This window comes from Harpia harpyja, chromosome 4, assembly GCF_026419915.1.
Source record: "Harpia harpyja isolate bHarHar1 chromosome 4, bHarHar1 primary haplotype, whole genome shotgun sequence".
Classification (NCBI taxonomy): Eukaryota; Metazoa; Chordata; class Aves; order Accipitriformes; family Accipitridae; genus Harpia; species Harpia harpyja.
The window spans coordinates 74,701,389-74,717,322 of record NC_068943.1 but is presented as its reverse complement, the minus strand read 5'-3'; the positions used below and the strand labels follow the sequence as shown (position 1 = coordinate 74,717,322).

General features: G+C 40.0%; 1 protein-coding gene across 4 annotated transcripts in view; it reads left to right on the top strand.

The window, feature by feature from the left end:
• UTRN (utrophin) overlaps positions 1 to 15,934 on the top strand; it is a 391,603-nt gene that overhangs the window by 333,168 nt on the left and 42,501 nt on the right. For all 4 annotated transcript variants that reach the window (XM_052784810.1, XM_052784809.1, XM_052784811.1 and 1 more), the window contains one exon: positions 7,821 to 7,906. In XM_052784810.1, the coding sequence (XP_052640770.1) occupies positions 7,821 to 7,906 (86 nt within the window). The remainder of the gene's footprint in view (positions 1 to 7,820; positions 7,907 to 15,934) is intronic.

The following is a 15,934-nucleotide window of genomic DNA, read 5'->3' as shown; positions in this document are numbered from 1 at the left end:
CATTACCAGAGAGAGCATTGAGTCTCAGAGGACAAGAAAAAGACCACGCCAGCAGCCGCTTGTGGTTTTGGCCAGTCCTTTCTGAGCCCCCAGACACTTCTTTCTTCTGCTGAATGTTGAACTCTGACCTCTCTGCCCTGCCCTGCACTATGGCAGCCTGCACGTCTGTCCTACAATCAGTATGGTTTTATTTAGTTGTGCTTTTGAGTCATGAGTTTGTTGTTCATTTTTCTTAGTGGTGTTCACTATTTCCATCCCTCTTCTGTAGTAAAAACTGGGAGAAGGCTTGGTTTCCATCAACTCCTCCATTCCCTGTAATGTATCTCCTTACATTGCTTGAACAAAGGCATTTGAGGACTCTTCTGGAGCTGACTAAAGACACAGTAGTGCAATACATGGGGTGGTTGCTTCAGGGTGTCTAACTGAATATATGCTTTAGTTCAGAGTATACACGGAATTACAAATCAGAATTTCTAAGCTGCCTGAGGTCGGTTACCAAATTTCTTTCCTTTCTCCCCATTTGAAGATTGAACGAGCAAAAGTATTTCTTGAATAATGATAGAACTCTTATACCTGGTTTTGCAAAAGAGAGCTGTTACTTGTTGATGTATGCATTATCTTCACCATGTTCACTCGCTTAATCAGTGCCAAATTCTAACAGTTCATAGCTTTTTGCTCCCCCCCCCGGAGATTACACACCAGTAGTCCTATACTTTGTGGATATTTTATTTTACCCCCAGGAGATTACACACCAGTAGTCCTATACTTTGTGGATATTTTATTTTATTTTATTTTTATTTTAAATATTGTGGTAGGGGAGAGGGAAGGATGGAACAGAGTAAATACAACCATTTATCATTTACGTGCTGACTGCCTATTATGCTTTGGCATTCAAATATTGCTGTTTAATATTGTGACATTTCTGTTAGCTGGGCTCCTCATCATTACTGCTGGAAAATTGGAGACCCCATCAAATAATGACTGGGGCTTCTTCCTGCAATTATTTTTATGTTGCAGAGCTCTGTATTGTGGGTGAATAAACACATCACTTGCAAATAGAGCAGTAGATCAAGCAGGTTGCTTGAATTAAATGTTATTGGTTATTTAGAATAAGAGACTTAATAATGTCAGAGAATTTTTTTGTAGTTACTAGTTGTTTGGGTTATTTTCAGATTGATCACAAATCCATTATATTTTCTTCAGCTTACCTTTGCTTCCTAACATCAATTAAAAGTCAGTTGTTTAATCTGTTCATATTTAAATGCATGTAGTAAGCAACAAACCTTTCTTTCAATAACATTTCCTGTTGCTCCTATTTCCCCTTGATTATTATGTTGAAAGCTTTGGTGTAGATAATTCTTCAAGCTGATGAAAGACTTTAATCTTTAGTCAAACTTTGAAAAATAGAGGATGAAGGTTTTCTGAGATAAAGCTACCTTTTACAGTGTGTTTCCTTGCTCCCCTTTCAAATCCACTCCAGGAAGAAAAAAATGCTGAAACAACAGGCACCAATTTTAAGCTGGTTTTTGGTTTTCAAATTGGCCTTTAGGAAAGAGCTAATTTGTGTCTTGGCATTTCCATTGTTTATTTCATTGGTGTTATACATATACAATGCTTCAAATCATTAAACTGCCTACAAAAAGCATCTGTTAGTCACATGCTATTAACCTGAGATTTAATTACCGATTCACAGATTGATGGCAAACTGAGTAGTTCTTCAGACTTACCTACAGATGTCTTTGGCCCTTAAAAAGAACCAATTTATCTTTAGAAAAAGGTCTGTTGTGTTCTGGTATTTGTTCTGACACATCAGGAATGATTCATTCTTCAAGCTGAGTAGAGGAGAGAAACATTAAATTTTCTCAGTGACTTTTACTTCTTCAAGGACTCAAAGGTTATTCCAAGCAGCAACATCTGCCCTGTAAACCTTTTCCAAACTTAAAGTTCCTTGTTTTGGTTAGTCCAGAGGTTTTTTTTTTAAATAAAATTACAATGAGAGCTGTGAAGGAAATTGTTTGCTCTATGAAATCATTTGGCCGGGCCTGTGTTTAAATCATCCAAAAGCAATAGCCGGTGGTTATTGTTCTGGACTATATACTGTCAAATTTGCTAAAATCTCCAAACATCATTTATATGAAATGGACTGATAGCTTTTAGTACTAATGGAATAGCTTAACACCCCTTGAAATGAGTTGTTTCAGATATTTTAAAGTCTGTCATACATCATATAGAATACATGTACTAATTGTGGGCAATGACTCATTATTTCAATCAGAATTACCCATAAAGAAACTTTTACCTGTGCTGTTTTTAATGTCTTGCAATGTTTATCTGACTTCTTGTATTTCAACTTTCTTGGTTTTTTTTGATGTTAGGATACTTTTGATAATGCCTTCTTTTAAATTGGATTTCTTTGGTGCATTAGCCTAGGAAGGGTATCTATGGGACTTACGCTAACATTTTCCATATGATCAAAGCTGTCTTTCATAATATTCTCTATGGCCCAGTCTTCCCCTGAAGAATTACAACTTCGTTATTTATTGTTGCACTCATACATCTGGCAAATTCTAACACCAAGCTGAGTTAATATCCCAGGCCTTACCAGCCTGTTAGAGCAAAATCTGAACTTCTGAGGAAGGAGGAGAGACCTGCTCAGTCAGCCTTAACTTTATGCCCTGGTTTTGACAGTAGCTGATGGAAATTTTCTGCACGTGGTCCAATAGCATTCCCTGTGTTGATGATAGCTGTCTTGATTCGTAGAGGACTCTGCAGGAGCAGCTTAGCAGGCTGTGATAGTAGTACGAGGTGCTCTAAGAAGGACATGGCCCTGTGTAGGGCAGGAAAATGAGCTCCTTTGTCTGACTCCTCTGGGGTTGATCAAGGGGAGGCATCTGTGGGGACCTTCAGAGATCTAACAGGCTGCTTTCTGTTGCTGGGTTATGTAGATAACTGATAGCTGCGGTCATTGGTAGTCCTTAGTCACAGTGTCAATGTTGACTAGGCTTGAGAGCTCTTTGACAACTCTGAAGTGGGCTCATCTTCTTTCTTCTCCAATTTCCTTGCTAGTGCCTGATGTTTTTTATGCTATTGCCCCCATCCCCAGGGGACAGAGGGTTCCTCTGGCCTTAATATTGCTTATCGTGTTTTCTGTTGATCTGTCAGTCATCCTTATTGTGTATTCCTGTTTGCAATCTCTTATACTTAATCTTGTCCTCTGTCTGGCAGCTTTTTGTTATCTGGCTAACTCCTGTGTGCAGCTGTGCCCATCACTGTTTGCTCCTTTGGCATTCACATTGTTCACTTAGGTAAAATGCTTATATGTTATGTCTGGCTATGCCATCACAATGCTACAGAATACTTGCATACCATTGTTGGTAAACAATAGTTTTGTATGCTTATATTCAACAATCTAATATTAATTATGTCCTGATTAGTACATTTATAATTTACAGGTGTCACAAGCCTCTGTTTCGACTAAGGTGTAGACTGTGTTTGCCTGTCAAAGAAGTTTTGGGCCCTAACTCTGTGTTAGGATGTTACTTAGAGAAAGGAATAAAGTTTGCATGTGACAGTTGCATGATTATGGAAAGTTTTTGCTAAACTCATTTTCCTGGAAAGACATACCTTCAGATCATTTTAACCCTGCCTTAATGTCTATTGTTGAATTTCTTAGGTGTTTGAGCAGAAACGGAAATGTTAGTTTTAGGATTTAGCACACTATGTTTTATAGCTGAGATGTTCCTGTGGCTGAGTAGTGCTAAACTGTTTTATATGATTCCCAAGTGCTCCACACAGCTTGTGCCTGATGTAGTGAGGTTGGGATTGTAATTGTTTTGTTTGTTTGGAGTTCAGTTGTTATAGGATTAGCAAGGGAAGTCACGAGGCATGGCTCGTGTTTATTGCCCCTGTTACCTGTGTGTTACCTGTTTCACCCCCCCCACCTCTTCCACATCCTGTAGTTCCAGTATCTCCTGTAGTAAGATACAGGATAAAAGTGTTCTTCCTTTCTCTTCTGATACTACAGCCGTTTCTATCTTACCCTTTTTTCCCCTCATTTGCTTATGTTATTGTACAGTAGTGACAAACACCAGTTTTTATATAACGTAGCCATTTGATATTTTCTGCAGCTGTGTTGGATCTCTGAAACAGCTGGACGGTTGCTCTCTGCTGGGATGGAGAGTCCAAACTGTGCAACAAAGTTGTATGTGCTCTGATCCCAATCCAACCCCGCTACCTGTGCAGCGTGGTACCCTCCCATGCCCTTGATCAAATGACCTAGTTAGCTGATTCCCCACTAAACTAGTCCTCTCTGTAGTATAGGCTTTCAATGCACTCTTCTACCATGCCTGGAAATGATGTGTACCTTTTTTTTGACACCTATTTCGGCAGGTTTAAAAGTTGAATTACTTCCGGGTTCTGTGCTACCTCCTGACTGGATCATAGCTGAGGCATATAGGCCAGAGCCTGCCTGGTGCCTATGTAGAGACAACGGAATCACCTACAAAACCAAGGATTTCTTTATTTTTCTCCTTCCCCTCATCTCTCTTTCCTCTCCCCTTCCCCACTAAAACAATAAAATTCCAGTTCATTCGGGGAAGAAGAAGGTCAGCATCACACTATAAGGGCAATGAATCCTTAGACTTTGTATAGCCTGGGGAAAGAAGGCTCAGATACATCCAGAGGGACAAATGGACTTTAGTAAAGAAAGGCACTTCTGACAAGCAGCTATAATGGTTTTGCCATTTTTCACTTGAAGATAGGTCAGAGGTCAATAATGTGCCATTTTTATACTGCCTTTCACTGTTGTATTGATGGAGAATGGACAACTTTACTCTAAACCAGTTAATAGAGGTATAATGGTTCAGACTTCCCTTCAGGATCAGAGAAAAAAATATCTGAGCTGCTTAAAGTGGTCTTATCAATTGATTTTGTAATGACAAGCATGCTTGTACTGCTATAGTGAATCTGAATAGTGTGCTGGCACTTAATTCTAAATGATCCATAAATTTTGTATGAATTCAAGCATTAAAAAGTTTCCTGAACCTTCTCACTGCAAGGCCTTGCTTTTCAGATGTTTGTACACGCAGCACAATTAGGTGGCTGTGCTGCCATTCAGAGACAGCTTGACAGGCTGGAGAAGGGGGACAACAGGAATCTCATGAAGTTCAATGAAGGGAAATACCAAGTCCTCTCCCTAAAGAGGAATAACCCCATACACCAGTACAGGCTGGGGGGTGACTGGCTGGAAAGCAGCTTTGCAGGAAAGTCCCTGGGGGTCCTGGTGGACACCAAGTTGAACATGAGCCATCAACGTGCACTTGTGGCAAAGTAGGCCAACAGTCTCCCAGGCTGCATTAGGAAGAGCTTTCCCAGCAGGTCGAGGGAGGTAATCTTGCCCCTCTACTCAGCACTGGTGAGACACATCTGGAGTGCTGGGTCCAGTTCTGGGCTCCCCAGGACAAGAGAGACATGGGCAAACTGGAGTGATTCCACTGAAGTACTGTGAAGATGATTAAGGACTTGGAGTATCTGATGTATCGGGAGACGCTGAGAGAGCTGGGACTTTTCAACCTGGAGAAGAGAAGTTTCAGGGGGATCTTATCAATGTGCATAAATACCTGATGGGAGCAGTAGAGTAGATAGAGCCAGGCTCTTCTCCGTGGTGCCCAGTGACAGAACAAGAGGCAGTGGGGACAAACTGAAACACAGGAAATTCTGCTTAAATGTATATGAAAAAGATTTTTTTAATGTGAGAGTGATCAAACAGTGGCACAGGTTGCCCACAGAAGCCATGCAGTTTCCATCTTTGAAGATATTCAAAACCCAACTGGATATGATCCAGGAAAACCTGCTCTACCTGACTTAACAGGGGCATTGGTCTAGATGATCTCCAGAGGCCCCTCCCAACCTCAGTGGTTTTGTGACTCTAAGCTGGGCAAACTTAAACCATTGAATTGGAAGTCTCAATGCTACAAAGTCTATAGGTTTGCCGGTGGGGGTGGGGGAGGTGTGGGGGCTGGGTTTGGTGTGGGGTTTTTTACTGTATATATAATTTCAGTGCTAATATTTAGCTGTTTCCAAGAAAAAGGCTAGGGGGAAATATGTTGCTCTTTAGAAAAATGTAATGTTGCAGGCTTTGTAATTATTTTTATAATTTATTGAGAAAATGCTTTTTGTGCAAAGGAAGTTCTTCACAGTCCCTATAGCAATCTGCTGAAATCTGGAGAAGTTTGAAGCCTCCACATATGTGCCCTGACCTTTTAGCTGCAAAGTTTTTCTGAGTTTGTGCCTTTAATAAAAAAATGCTGTAGTCAGTCCTGAGCTATCAAACCCAAATGAATGGTCAGCTTTGTTTTTCCGTTGAACACAAAGTTAGAACACAGACAACCTTACACAGGAAGGAATGGGGAAAGAACTTTATCAAGGTTGCAAAATGAGCCATTTACACGTTAAGGTATGCCAGAATGATATAGTGTCTGTGATTGAAAGAGGTAATTTGAAGCTAAGCTTGAATGTACAAAATAGGTGGCACTTTTATAACATTCTGGAAAATTGAGTCCTGATTTTCAAACTAGGCAGTAAAAGTAATGGGTGTTTTTGATTAATTTGGCAATAATTTCTCTGTACCTCTGTTCCAGCTTGTGGAACGGAGAAGATAATGCTGTCTAGCCTCACTAGATTAGGTGATGGTTGTGAAGACAAATGCATTAATATTTGTAAGGTGCTTAACTAATTTACTGAGAGCCCAGGAGTAAATGAATAATTTTGTATTCAGCACAACATTTGTGAAGTAAATCAGACAGCAGACCATATGTTGAACGGATAGGACAGAAAGAGATATCTAATAACTACTCCAGAAGTAATTAAAGGGTATATCACTTCTGCATGACAGAAGGAACCAAAGTAATGTTTGGGGTGATATTAATTCTAGTATTAGCTTACTTGCTGGTGAAGGACCCAGCTAACCTTAAATGCAGAGGGTTGTGTGTAATATATACAGCTTAACTACTATTCCCATGATTTTTTTACCATGTCTCATCTGAAGACAAATTGCGTCATGTTTTTTGGTCTTTGAAAGAAGAAATCATCAGATCTTTTAAGAGTATGTTTCTGCACTGATGTTTTGAACTTTAAAATCGTCCTTTTCCATGTACCCAGGGTTTATTGCTTCAGTATCTTTTTGAACAGTGTTTGTCTTGCAGGTTTAAAATCATTTGCTTTGGAACCTACTTATCCATTCTCAAGTTGCGTAAGGTTTAATGTGTGGGGTTTTTGGGTTTGGGCATTTTTTTTTTTTTTTGTAAGCCTGAAGTCACATAGCTTAAAAAGAACAACAACTCCATGTGATTTAATTACTGCATGTGGTTGGCTGTTTATGTCCTGGTACACATGTATATCAGAGCATTTTAAACATAAAAGGAAAAAATGAAGTGAAAAAAAATGAATTAATTACTGTGGTATGAAAGCTTGGTTTTATTTTGCAGTCCTTATGTTTCACACTGAGTAATAGGCTTTCCTGCTGTGTGCTCGTGTATTTTTTCTGTGTATATCACATTATTAAATCATGTTGAGAGCTTTACAGACCTAAATGTCTGCCCTTTTGGAGCAATACGAACTATTTTGACATGTAAACCACTTAGAAGGCGAGCTGAGCTTTTGTAAGGGAAACATTCTTAATGTGATTTGTAGTGTTAATTTGTTTTGAGATTTCAAGTGTATTTGAAGTAGAACTCACCAATGTCTTTGCATTTTTTAATAGCCTTGAGTTGGAATGAAATAAAATTAAATTGTTTTAAATTGTCTTATCTTTATCGTTTCAGTGGCCGAACTGGAAAAATTCGAGTGCAGTCCCTGAAAATTGGCTTGATGTCTCTTTCTAAGGGCCTTCTGGAAGAGAAGTACAGATGTAAGGAAGAATATATTTTATAAAATGCTTACTTTATATAATTAAGTCATGTACAATAACAACATACATTGTAGCAAAATTTGTAGTAAAACATTTCTCATGCCTGTAGCAAGACAGTTTTCTTGTGAGTAAGTAAAATAGAATTGTTGTTTTCATTATCATCAGTGACAATGGAGAAAATAGGATTTATATCCTGACTGGAAAGTATTGATGTCAAATATGCATCATCATAATGCACAATATTGCACTCCCCAAAAGCAAGGGAGAATGTAGCTGTGTGGAAGCTAGAGAAGTATTCTATTTGACTGATTCTGTTCTCTTTTGTGTGTGTATGTTTTGTTTAGGGAAAAACCGAGTAAGTCAGTGTTGATTGGAACAGATTGATATGTTTGATAAAGCAAGGAAATGCATCAAAATCCAGCAATTGTATTTTGTGGTCTATGAGAAAGACGATCTGAACTCTGAAAATAGTTTTCCAGTATATGTGCTTTCTGCCAGAATCATACAATGAAAGTTTAAATTATGTTGATTTAAGTAATCTCACAAGCTTGAGAAATACTAAGTAGTATAAAAATACTTCACAAAAATAATTGCAGGAGCAGAAGAGAATTGAGTAACTTTGTGGCAAAACCCCCTGACAAATACAGAACAAGAGATTAAGCACTATATAAGAGCATCGTAGGTAGTGGACAGTTATATATCATACACATCATCTTAAAATTGCTATTCTTTGCAGTAGTTCCTTGACACTTTTGGAAACAAATGTAAAATGTGTAGAAACTTTATGTGCCATGTACCATTGGAGCTCTTCGAACAATTTCTGCTTTCCTTAGAAGCATTTGTAGATAATCTTGTAATCTTGGTTATTAACATGAGCAAAAGTACAGCTATCTTATGCATTAGGGCATGTTTTGGCATCTGAAGGGCATACTAAGACTTTGGGGTTTTTAGTTTCCTTATGTCACTTGACATATCTGTGAATTAGTCCATAACTCAAAGAGCTTGGCAGACATACCTTTGTTCAGTAATGACAATTCGGGGGTAACCTGCCATTTGGTGTGAAATAAAAAGCTTTCGAAAAGTATAGGAGTTAGTTAGGCTGTGGATAACAGAATGATAACGCTACCAAAAGACGGTTTAAAAAAACCCCAGGCCTGGGAATAAACTCACATTAAATTGCTAGCAGTAATGAATTCGTATACTTACAGTTAGTGAATACAGGCACTGAAGCAGAACAAGGAAATGACTAGGTCGGATTCATTTTTATATTGTTGCTTTGTGTCTAGTAGTAAAATAAAAATGGCAGCTGATGGTGGCTGCAGATTTGCATAATCGATGTTAACAGGTTGGGCTTTTTCCTGAAGATTGCTGTCCTAAAAAATTAGTACAGAAAAAGTCTCAGGAGACTATTGTACAAAGTGATCATAACTTCAACCTGAAATACATCTGAAATAGTGGCTCAGCTTCTCAAAGCAGAGAATTAATAGTCAGATAACATCCTTTTTTTATTGTTGTAACTCCTGTTTTTATCAGTGAGCCAGGCTTTGATACCTTTATTGTCAGCTTTATTGTCCTTGTAAACCATAAAATTGTCACAAAACAAAATTCTTCAGTCTGAAAGAAGTTTTGCCAAAGAAAGAAGGAAGTAACAGTGTCAGGTACTGGTTGTTGGTCTGCGGTGGCTTTGCAGTCAGTGTTTTGGGGTCCCTTGGCACCAGCTGTGTCACAGACTGATCTTTGGCATGAGCTCTCTTGCTTCTTTTGATTTTGTCACACCCTGCTAATCATCTACTGTTGAGAGAAATTTTGTCGTATCTATTGAGCTTCAGATCCTCAAGTGAAAACTATCATGAAAATGCTAAGTATTTTCAAGAAAGTCAGTCACTTGGAAGGAAAAGCAGTACCCCCAAACATGGGTGCTTAATACAAATTACCTGCCTTCTGATTTTTCCCGTTCTCAGACCAGCTCCTGATATTTGCTTCTCCTTTTGGCTATATTTCTTCTAAGCATGTCTGAGGTGGTGTCAATCCCAGGCTCCTCTGAGCGTGGCAGTTGTCGTACAGTTGCAGTTGGAGCCCTTAGCAGAGCACAGACCATGCCCTAAATGTTGTAGTCTTAGAGAGGCATACTCTTCTCGGAGTAGTTGGTAGTAAAATAGGAAGTTTCTTGATTTAAAAACTTTTGGATGAACCCTTCAACCTTTTGTAAAACTGTTAACCAGACTGTCTGCTCATGTGTTTTCTACCTCAGCCTTCCCAGAGACCAGCCTTTCAGGGATTAACTTGAAGAAACATAATTTCTGGGTGGCTGAGACATTGGGTTTATGAAATAATATGGTAAACTGACAGGGGACAATAGTTTCAGTTTACCAGTACAATTCAAGGTTTTGTTCTTTTTTTCTTTCTTTAATGTGAAGCCTTTGGGGGGGGAGGTTGTTTGTTTGGGGGTGGGTGTTTTTTATAACAGCCACCTTTAGTCATTTTCATTTCCAGTAAAAATGACAATTTTGTTAACTGTACGTTCATTTCCAGTGTAGGTAGGATGTTTTGCCAGAGAAATTTCTGTGACTTTTTTTTTAATTAGGCTTCTTTTTAAGATGCTAGACTTCAGGGTTGAGATGAGAATGGATCTTTAATTTTAAAAAGTCCCAATTACTTTAGAAGAAACATTGAGGCCTCAATTAAAGAATGCCTATTCTTGAAAATGTTTAAAGACATGCTTAACTTCAAGCACATGCCTGGGTGCTCCTGTGAATAAAAATGGACCTGCAAATGTAATTGAGTTGCTGTGAGCTGGTTACATCTATGCTTGTAGGGCAAATAGTCCAGGGCTGCTTTTCTGTTGGTGAGGCCAATGACCTGGGCTGGCTGTATCCATGTTATGCTCTCTTTTCTCCCCAGAACAGGGGGGCCACAGGTGAGCTACCTATTGGAAATGATCCCAGACCCTGCCTAACTCTCACATCATTCCCGGCTATTTTGGGGGTGAGAGTTAGTTGACTTTCATCAAAATCATGACAGATACACTTTTAGCAGCTTAATGATACAAACAGCAGCATTCCAGCGCTCGGGCTTAGACCCTGGTGCCTCTGCTCAGTTCATGGGTTTAGAAGTAGCCTTAAAAAATGGAAAAGAAAAAAAAAAAAAGGATGCCCATGACAAAAGGTAATACTAGTTTAGTTCCAAAATACTCAGAGCACAATAAACAAAACACTGTTTCTTTTTACTACCTGTTGTTCATACATTATTACAGGACTTCTGAATACTGTGGGAAAAATGAAACATTTTTAACCACTCAATTTTAGTGTCCTAAATGTTCTAGGAAGGTAAACTTTAATCATACCAGCAAGTGGTTGCAACAGTGAAAAATGTAATTTGCATGTGTGATTATTCACAGCACGTTTTATGCCTAGTCATGCAATCAGGAGACAAACAACATCTCAGTATGGATTTCCTGAGGGACAGCAGGAATTTTATCTTCCCTCCCTTTTCTTCAGTTTTAGAGGTGGAGAGAAGTCATAGCACTGTGTAGTAACTGGGAGTACATTTGTGAGCATTTTGCTTTCACCTGGGCTCATTTTTAATACAGAAAGCCCAGACTGGCAGCAAAAAGAGCAAACATCACGGAGTTTTATTTAGTGTGTAGATTTGTAGATTTTGGGTCATATCATTTAATGCATAAAAACTGCAGGATTTGAAGTGAAAAAGAAGGGCTACTTGAAAAAAGCTCAGCTGTGAAGCAGTTCAATTTTCAAGTGATGTACAACATCCTTGGAATGTGATTTTTTTTACTGTTATGTTTATGTCAATTTTCAAACCATTTGAAACTAACGCTGTGATAGTTTAAAAAAAAAAGGAGGAAAAAAGAATGTGCATCCTGTTTATAAAAATGCAACAAAAAATTTGTGTTGTGGACATCTTACTACTAACTAGTTTATTACCATTTTGGTAGGATTTTAATAAACTTTTCAACATTTCAACATTTTGAAGTATTCCCTTCTATACCAGCCAGTAAGTACATTTTTTCAGGTTATCCAGCTAAGTTGCAGTTTTGAGTCTTTGCCGGGGAATAGTTCATGGATTACTTCAAGGAGGTAGGCCAGATAGCAATAACATTTTGGTTTTCCATAGCTTTAGTTTAGGAGCTTCTCTTGAAGGCATTAGAGGGTTTTGGGAAAAGATCCACAAACTCCCTTGCACTTGGACACTCACCGGTTATGGCACAGCTGCCATTGTTAAGTTTTCTTGTTTTTTAAGGGGAGTGTTTTGGAGGAGTTTGAGCTCTTCAAAGGTATTTGCTGACTTGGATCAACCCTAGCTAATCTCTCTCCCTGTTCCCTCTCCTGCCACATTGTTTTTCATCTATTTACTAGCTCCTCAATCAACTGAAGTTTTAGGGCTTAGGAAGTTACATCTTCTTCCCAGCTACAGTGGTTAATGAACTGTTGTTCTTTTAGTGCCTGTTTCCACTGTAGACTGATGCAAACAGAAAGAATAAAACAGGCTTGCCTTTTTTTTTTTTTTTAATCCTCTCAAGTTTTTTAAACTGACTCTTAGAAACTGGAAAATTATCCCAACCACAGCTAAAGAAGCTAGCCAGGATCTGGGATTGCCAAGATGAGCCTGCAGCCATGCAGTATTAGTTCTGTCACCTCTGTTGTCTGTGTTTGGTTTTTTTCTCACCTCTGAGGGCTCAAGATGCTGTAGCATTTGCTTGACTAGACAAGAAGGGGGCAAGAAAAATACGAGAAACTCTAAAAATTAATTCAGTCATCTGGATTTCTATTTTGTGAAAATCCTTTCTTGTGCCTCAACCTCATTTGCCAAGAAAAGAAGTATGACCAGACTGTCTGAAGTACACTGACGAAGCTTGACAGTTGCTCCAAATGAAGGGCAAAACAATTTACAGAGTGTAATAGAAGAGTTTCTCTTGAGTGTTTCTGAACAAAGCTTGTCTGTTTCTCAGTCAGAAGTGCAGTCAGACTGAATTTTTAAATTTCATTTATTTCTAATCTATTAATGGTTGTTCTGGTGGGAAACATGAAAAGTAGGGGAATAGTATAAATTGATTTTTTTGTTTGTTTGTTTTGAGATTACTTGGAGCTTTAATCCAAGCTGGCCACCGAGTGCAAATGGAGAATGTAAAAGCCACCTGGAATGAACTCAAAGAATTCACTTCCATTTCTTCTGTAATTTGTACCAATCACAGAATTTAAAAATATTTCTGAGATAAACCCAGTGTTTAAGATATTTTCAGGAGAGATTCATCTTGTGACTAAATACTAATGTACACAGCCATAAAGTTCATAAATCAAGGATTGTTGGCAGAAACATGTTAAAAATATTAGCTGAAAGTTTTAACAATTAAAAATGTCCAATCAAAGAAATGTGTTAAGAAAGCACTTAAATACTATCTGTACTGCAGACAGGCCTATTAATTCAGTGCTTTGCTGTGACTCTTAAGTAGGTACAAGCAATATCTTTCTTCCCAGTGTCTGTATCTGGAACAATTTTCTTGATTCCTTTCAGTGTCAATTTTTTCTGTTGTTACAGTCATCCCAGAACATCCACTTATACTGCAGGGCTTGACACCTACCTTAGGAAAAGGGAATCAGTAAAGAGAAAGTACATGGAAGCAGACAGGCTTTTCCAGGAAGCAAATGTGATTAATGTTAAGCTCAAGTTGTCTTGCTGGCTGCTGCTCTTGCTTTAAGCTATTTCACATGGCCAGCTGTGACCTGTGGTAATTTCTAGTCTCAGTTCAGAGCAAACGTGATTCTGTCTCCAACCAACCGAAGGATGGTATAGATTTTTGCATGAGGTGTGGATTTCTGAAATATTGTTTCCTTCTTCATAGAATAGTTTGGGTTGGAAGGGACTTTTAAAGGTCATCTAGACCAACCCCCCTGCAATGAACAGGGACATCTTCAGTTAGATCAGGTTGCTCAGAGCCCTGTCCAACCTGACCCTGAATGTTTCCAGGGCTGGGACATCTACCACCCCTCTGGGCAACCTGTGCCAGTGTTTCAACACCCTCATTGTAAAAAATTTCTTCCTCACATGTAGTCTGAATCTACCTTCTTTTAGTTCAAATACATTACCCCTTGTCCTGCCGCAACAGGCCCTGCTAGAAAGTTTGTCCCCATCTTTCTTATAAGCCCCCTGTAAGTACTGAAACGCGGCTATAAGGACTCCCCAGAGCCTTCTTTCTCCAGGCTAAACAACCCCAAGTCTCTCAGCCTGTCTTCACAGGAGAGGTGTTCCATCCCTCCAATCATTTTTATGGCCTCTTCTGGACCCGCTCCAACAGGTTCATGTCTTTCCTGTGCTGAGGGCCCCAGAGCTGGACACAGTACTGCAGGTGAGGTCTCACCAGAGCAGAGTAGAGGGGGAGAATCACCTCCCTCAACCTGCTGGTCACACTTCTTTTTCTGCAGCCCAGGATACGGTCAGCCTTCTGGGCTGCGAGTGCATGTTGTCAGCTCATGTCCAGCTTTTCATCCATCAGTACCCCCAAGTCCTCCTTGGCAGGGCTGCTCTCAATGCCTTCATCCCCCAGCCTGTATTGATACTGGGGCTTGTGCTGACCCATGTGCAAGACCTTGCACTTGGCCTTGTTGAACCTCATGAGGTTCACATGGGCCCACTTCTCGAGCTTGTCCACGTCCCTCTGGATGGCGTCCCAACTCTCAGGCATGTCACCTCACACCACTCAGCTTGATGTCATCGGCAAACTTGCTGAGGGTGCACTCGATCCCACTATGTCATTGATGAAGATATTAAACAGTACTACTCCCAGTATGGACCCCTGAGGGACACCACTTGTCACCAGTCTCCATAGGGACATTGAGCTGTTGACCACTACCCTCTGGATGCGACCATCCAACCAATTCCTCATCCACCGAACAGTCCACCCATCAAATCCATATCTCTCCAATTTAAAGGCAAGGGTGTTGTGGGGGACTGTGTCAAAGGCCTTACAGAAGTCCACAAAGACGACATCCTAGCTCTTCTCTTGTCTGCTGATGTAGTCACTCCATCATAGCAGGCCACTAGGTTGGTCAGGCAGGACTTGCCCTTGGTGAAGCCATGCTGGCTGTCTTGAATCACCTCCCTGTCCTCCATGTACCTTAGCATAGTTTCTAGGAGGATCTGTTCTATGATCTTCCCAGGTACAGAGGTGAGGCTGACAGGTTGGTACCTCCTTTCTACCCTTTTTAAAAGTGGGTGCAATCTTTCCCTTTCTCCAGTCACCAGGGACTTTACCTGACTGCCACGACTTTTCAAATATCATAGGGAGTGGCTTGGCAACTACATCAGCCAATTCCCTCTGGAATCTGGGATGCATCTCATCAGGTCCCATAGATTTATGTATATTCAGGTTCCTCAGGTGGTCACAAACCTGATCATCTCTTACAGTGGGAGCGACTTTGCTCTCCCAGTCCCTGTCTTACAGTCCATCCTCTCGAGAGGTGTGGGAAGAGAGATTGTCAGTGAAGACTGAGACAAAAAAGTTGTCAAGTACCTCAGCCTTCTCCTGTCCATTGTTACCAATTTGTCGGTCTTGCTCATTGGGATGGGGGGGTATGCTTTCTTTGACCTTCCTTTTCTGGCTGGCATACCTGTAAAAGCCCTTCTTAGTATTCTTTGCATCCCTTGCCAAGTTCAGCTCCAGCTGTGCCTTGGCCTTCCTGACTCCGTCCTTACCCCACCGGGCAGCGTCCCTATACTCTCCCCAGGATAGCTGTCCCTGCTTTCACTGCCTGTGCATTTCCTTCTTGCCTTTTAGTTTGACCAGCAGGTCTCGACTTAGCCATGCTGGTCTCATGCCTACCTTTCCTGATTTCTTACACCTGGGGATTGAGAGCTCTTGTGCTCTATGGGAAGCATCCTTCCCTAGTGATAACATAGAAAACTTAGTAAATATTAGGGGGACAATGTGGTAATGATGGATTAGAACAAAAAGCTGATCTGATTTTGTGATGTCTCTTGTTTTGTTACACAGCTGCTCTTATGTAAAACACGAGC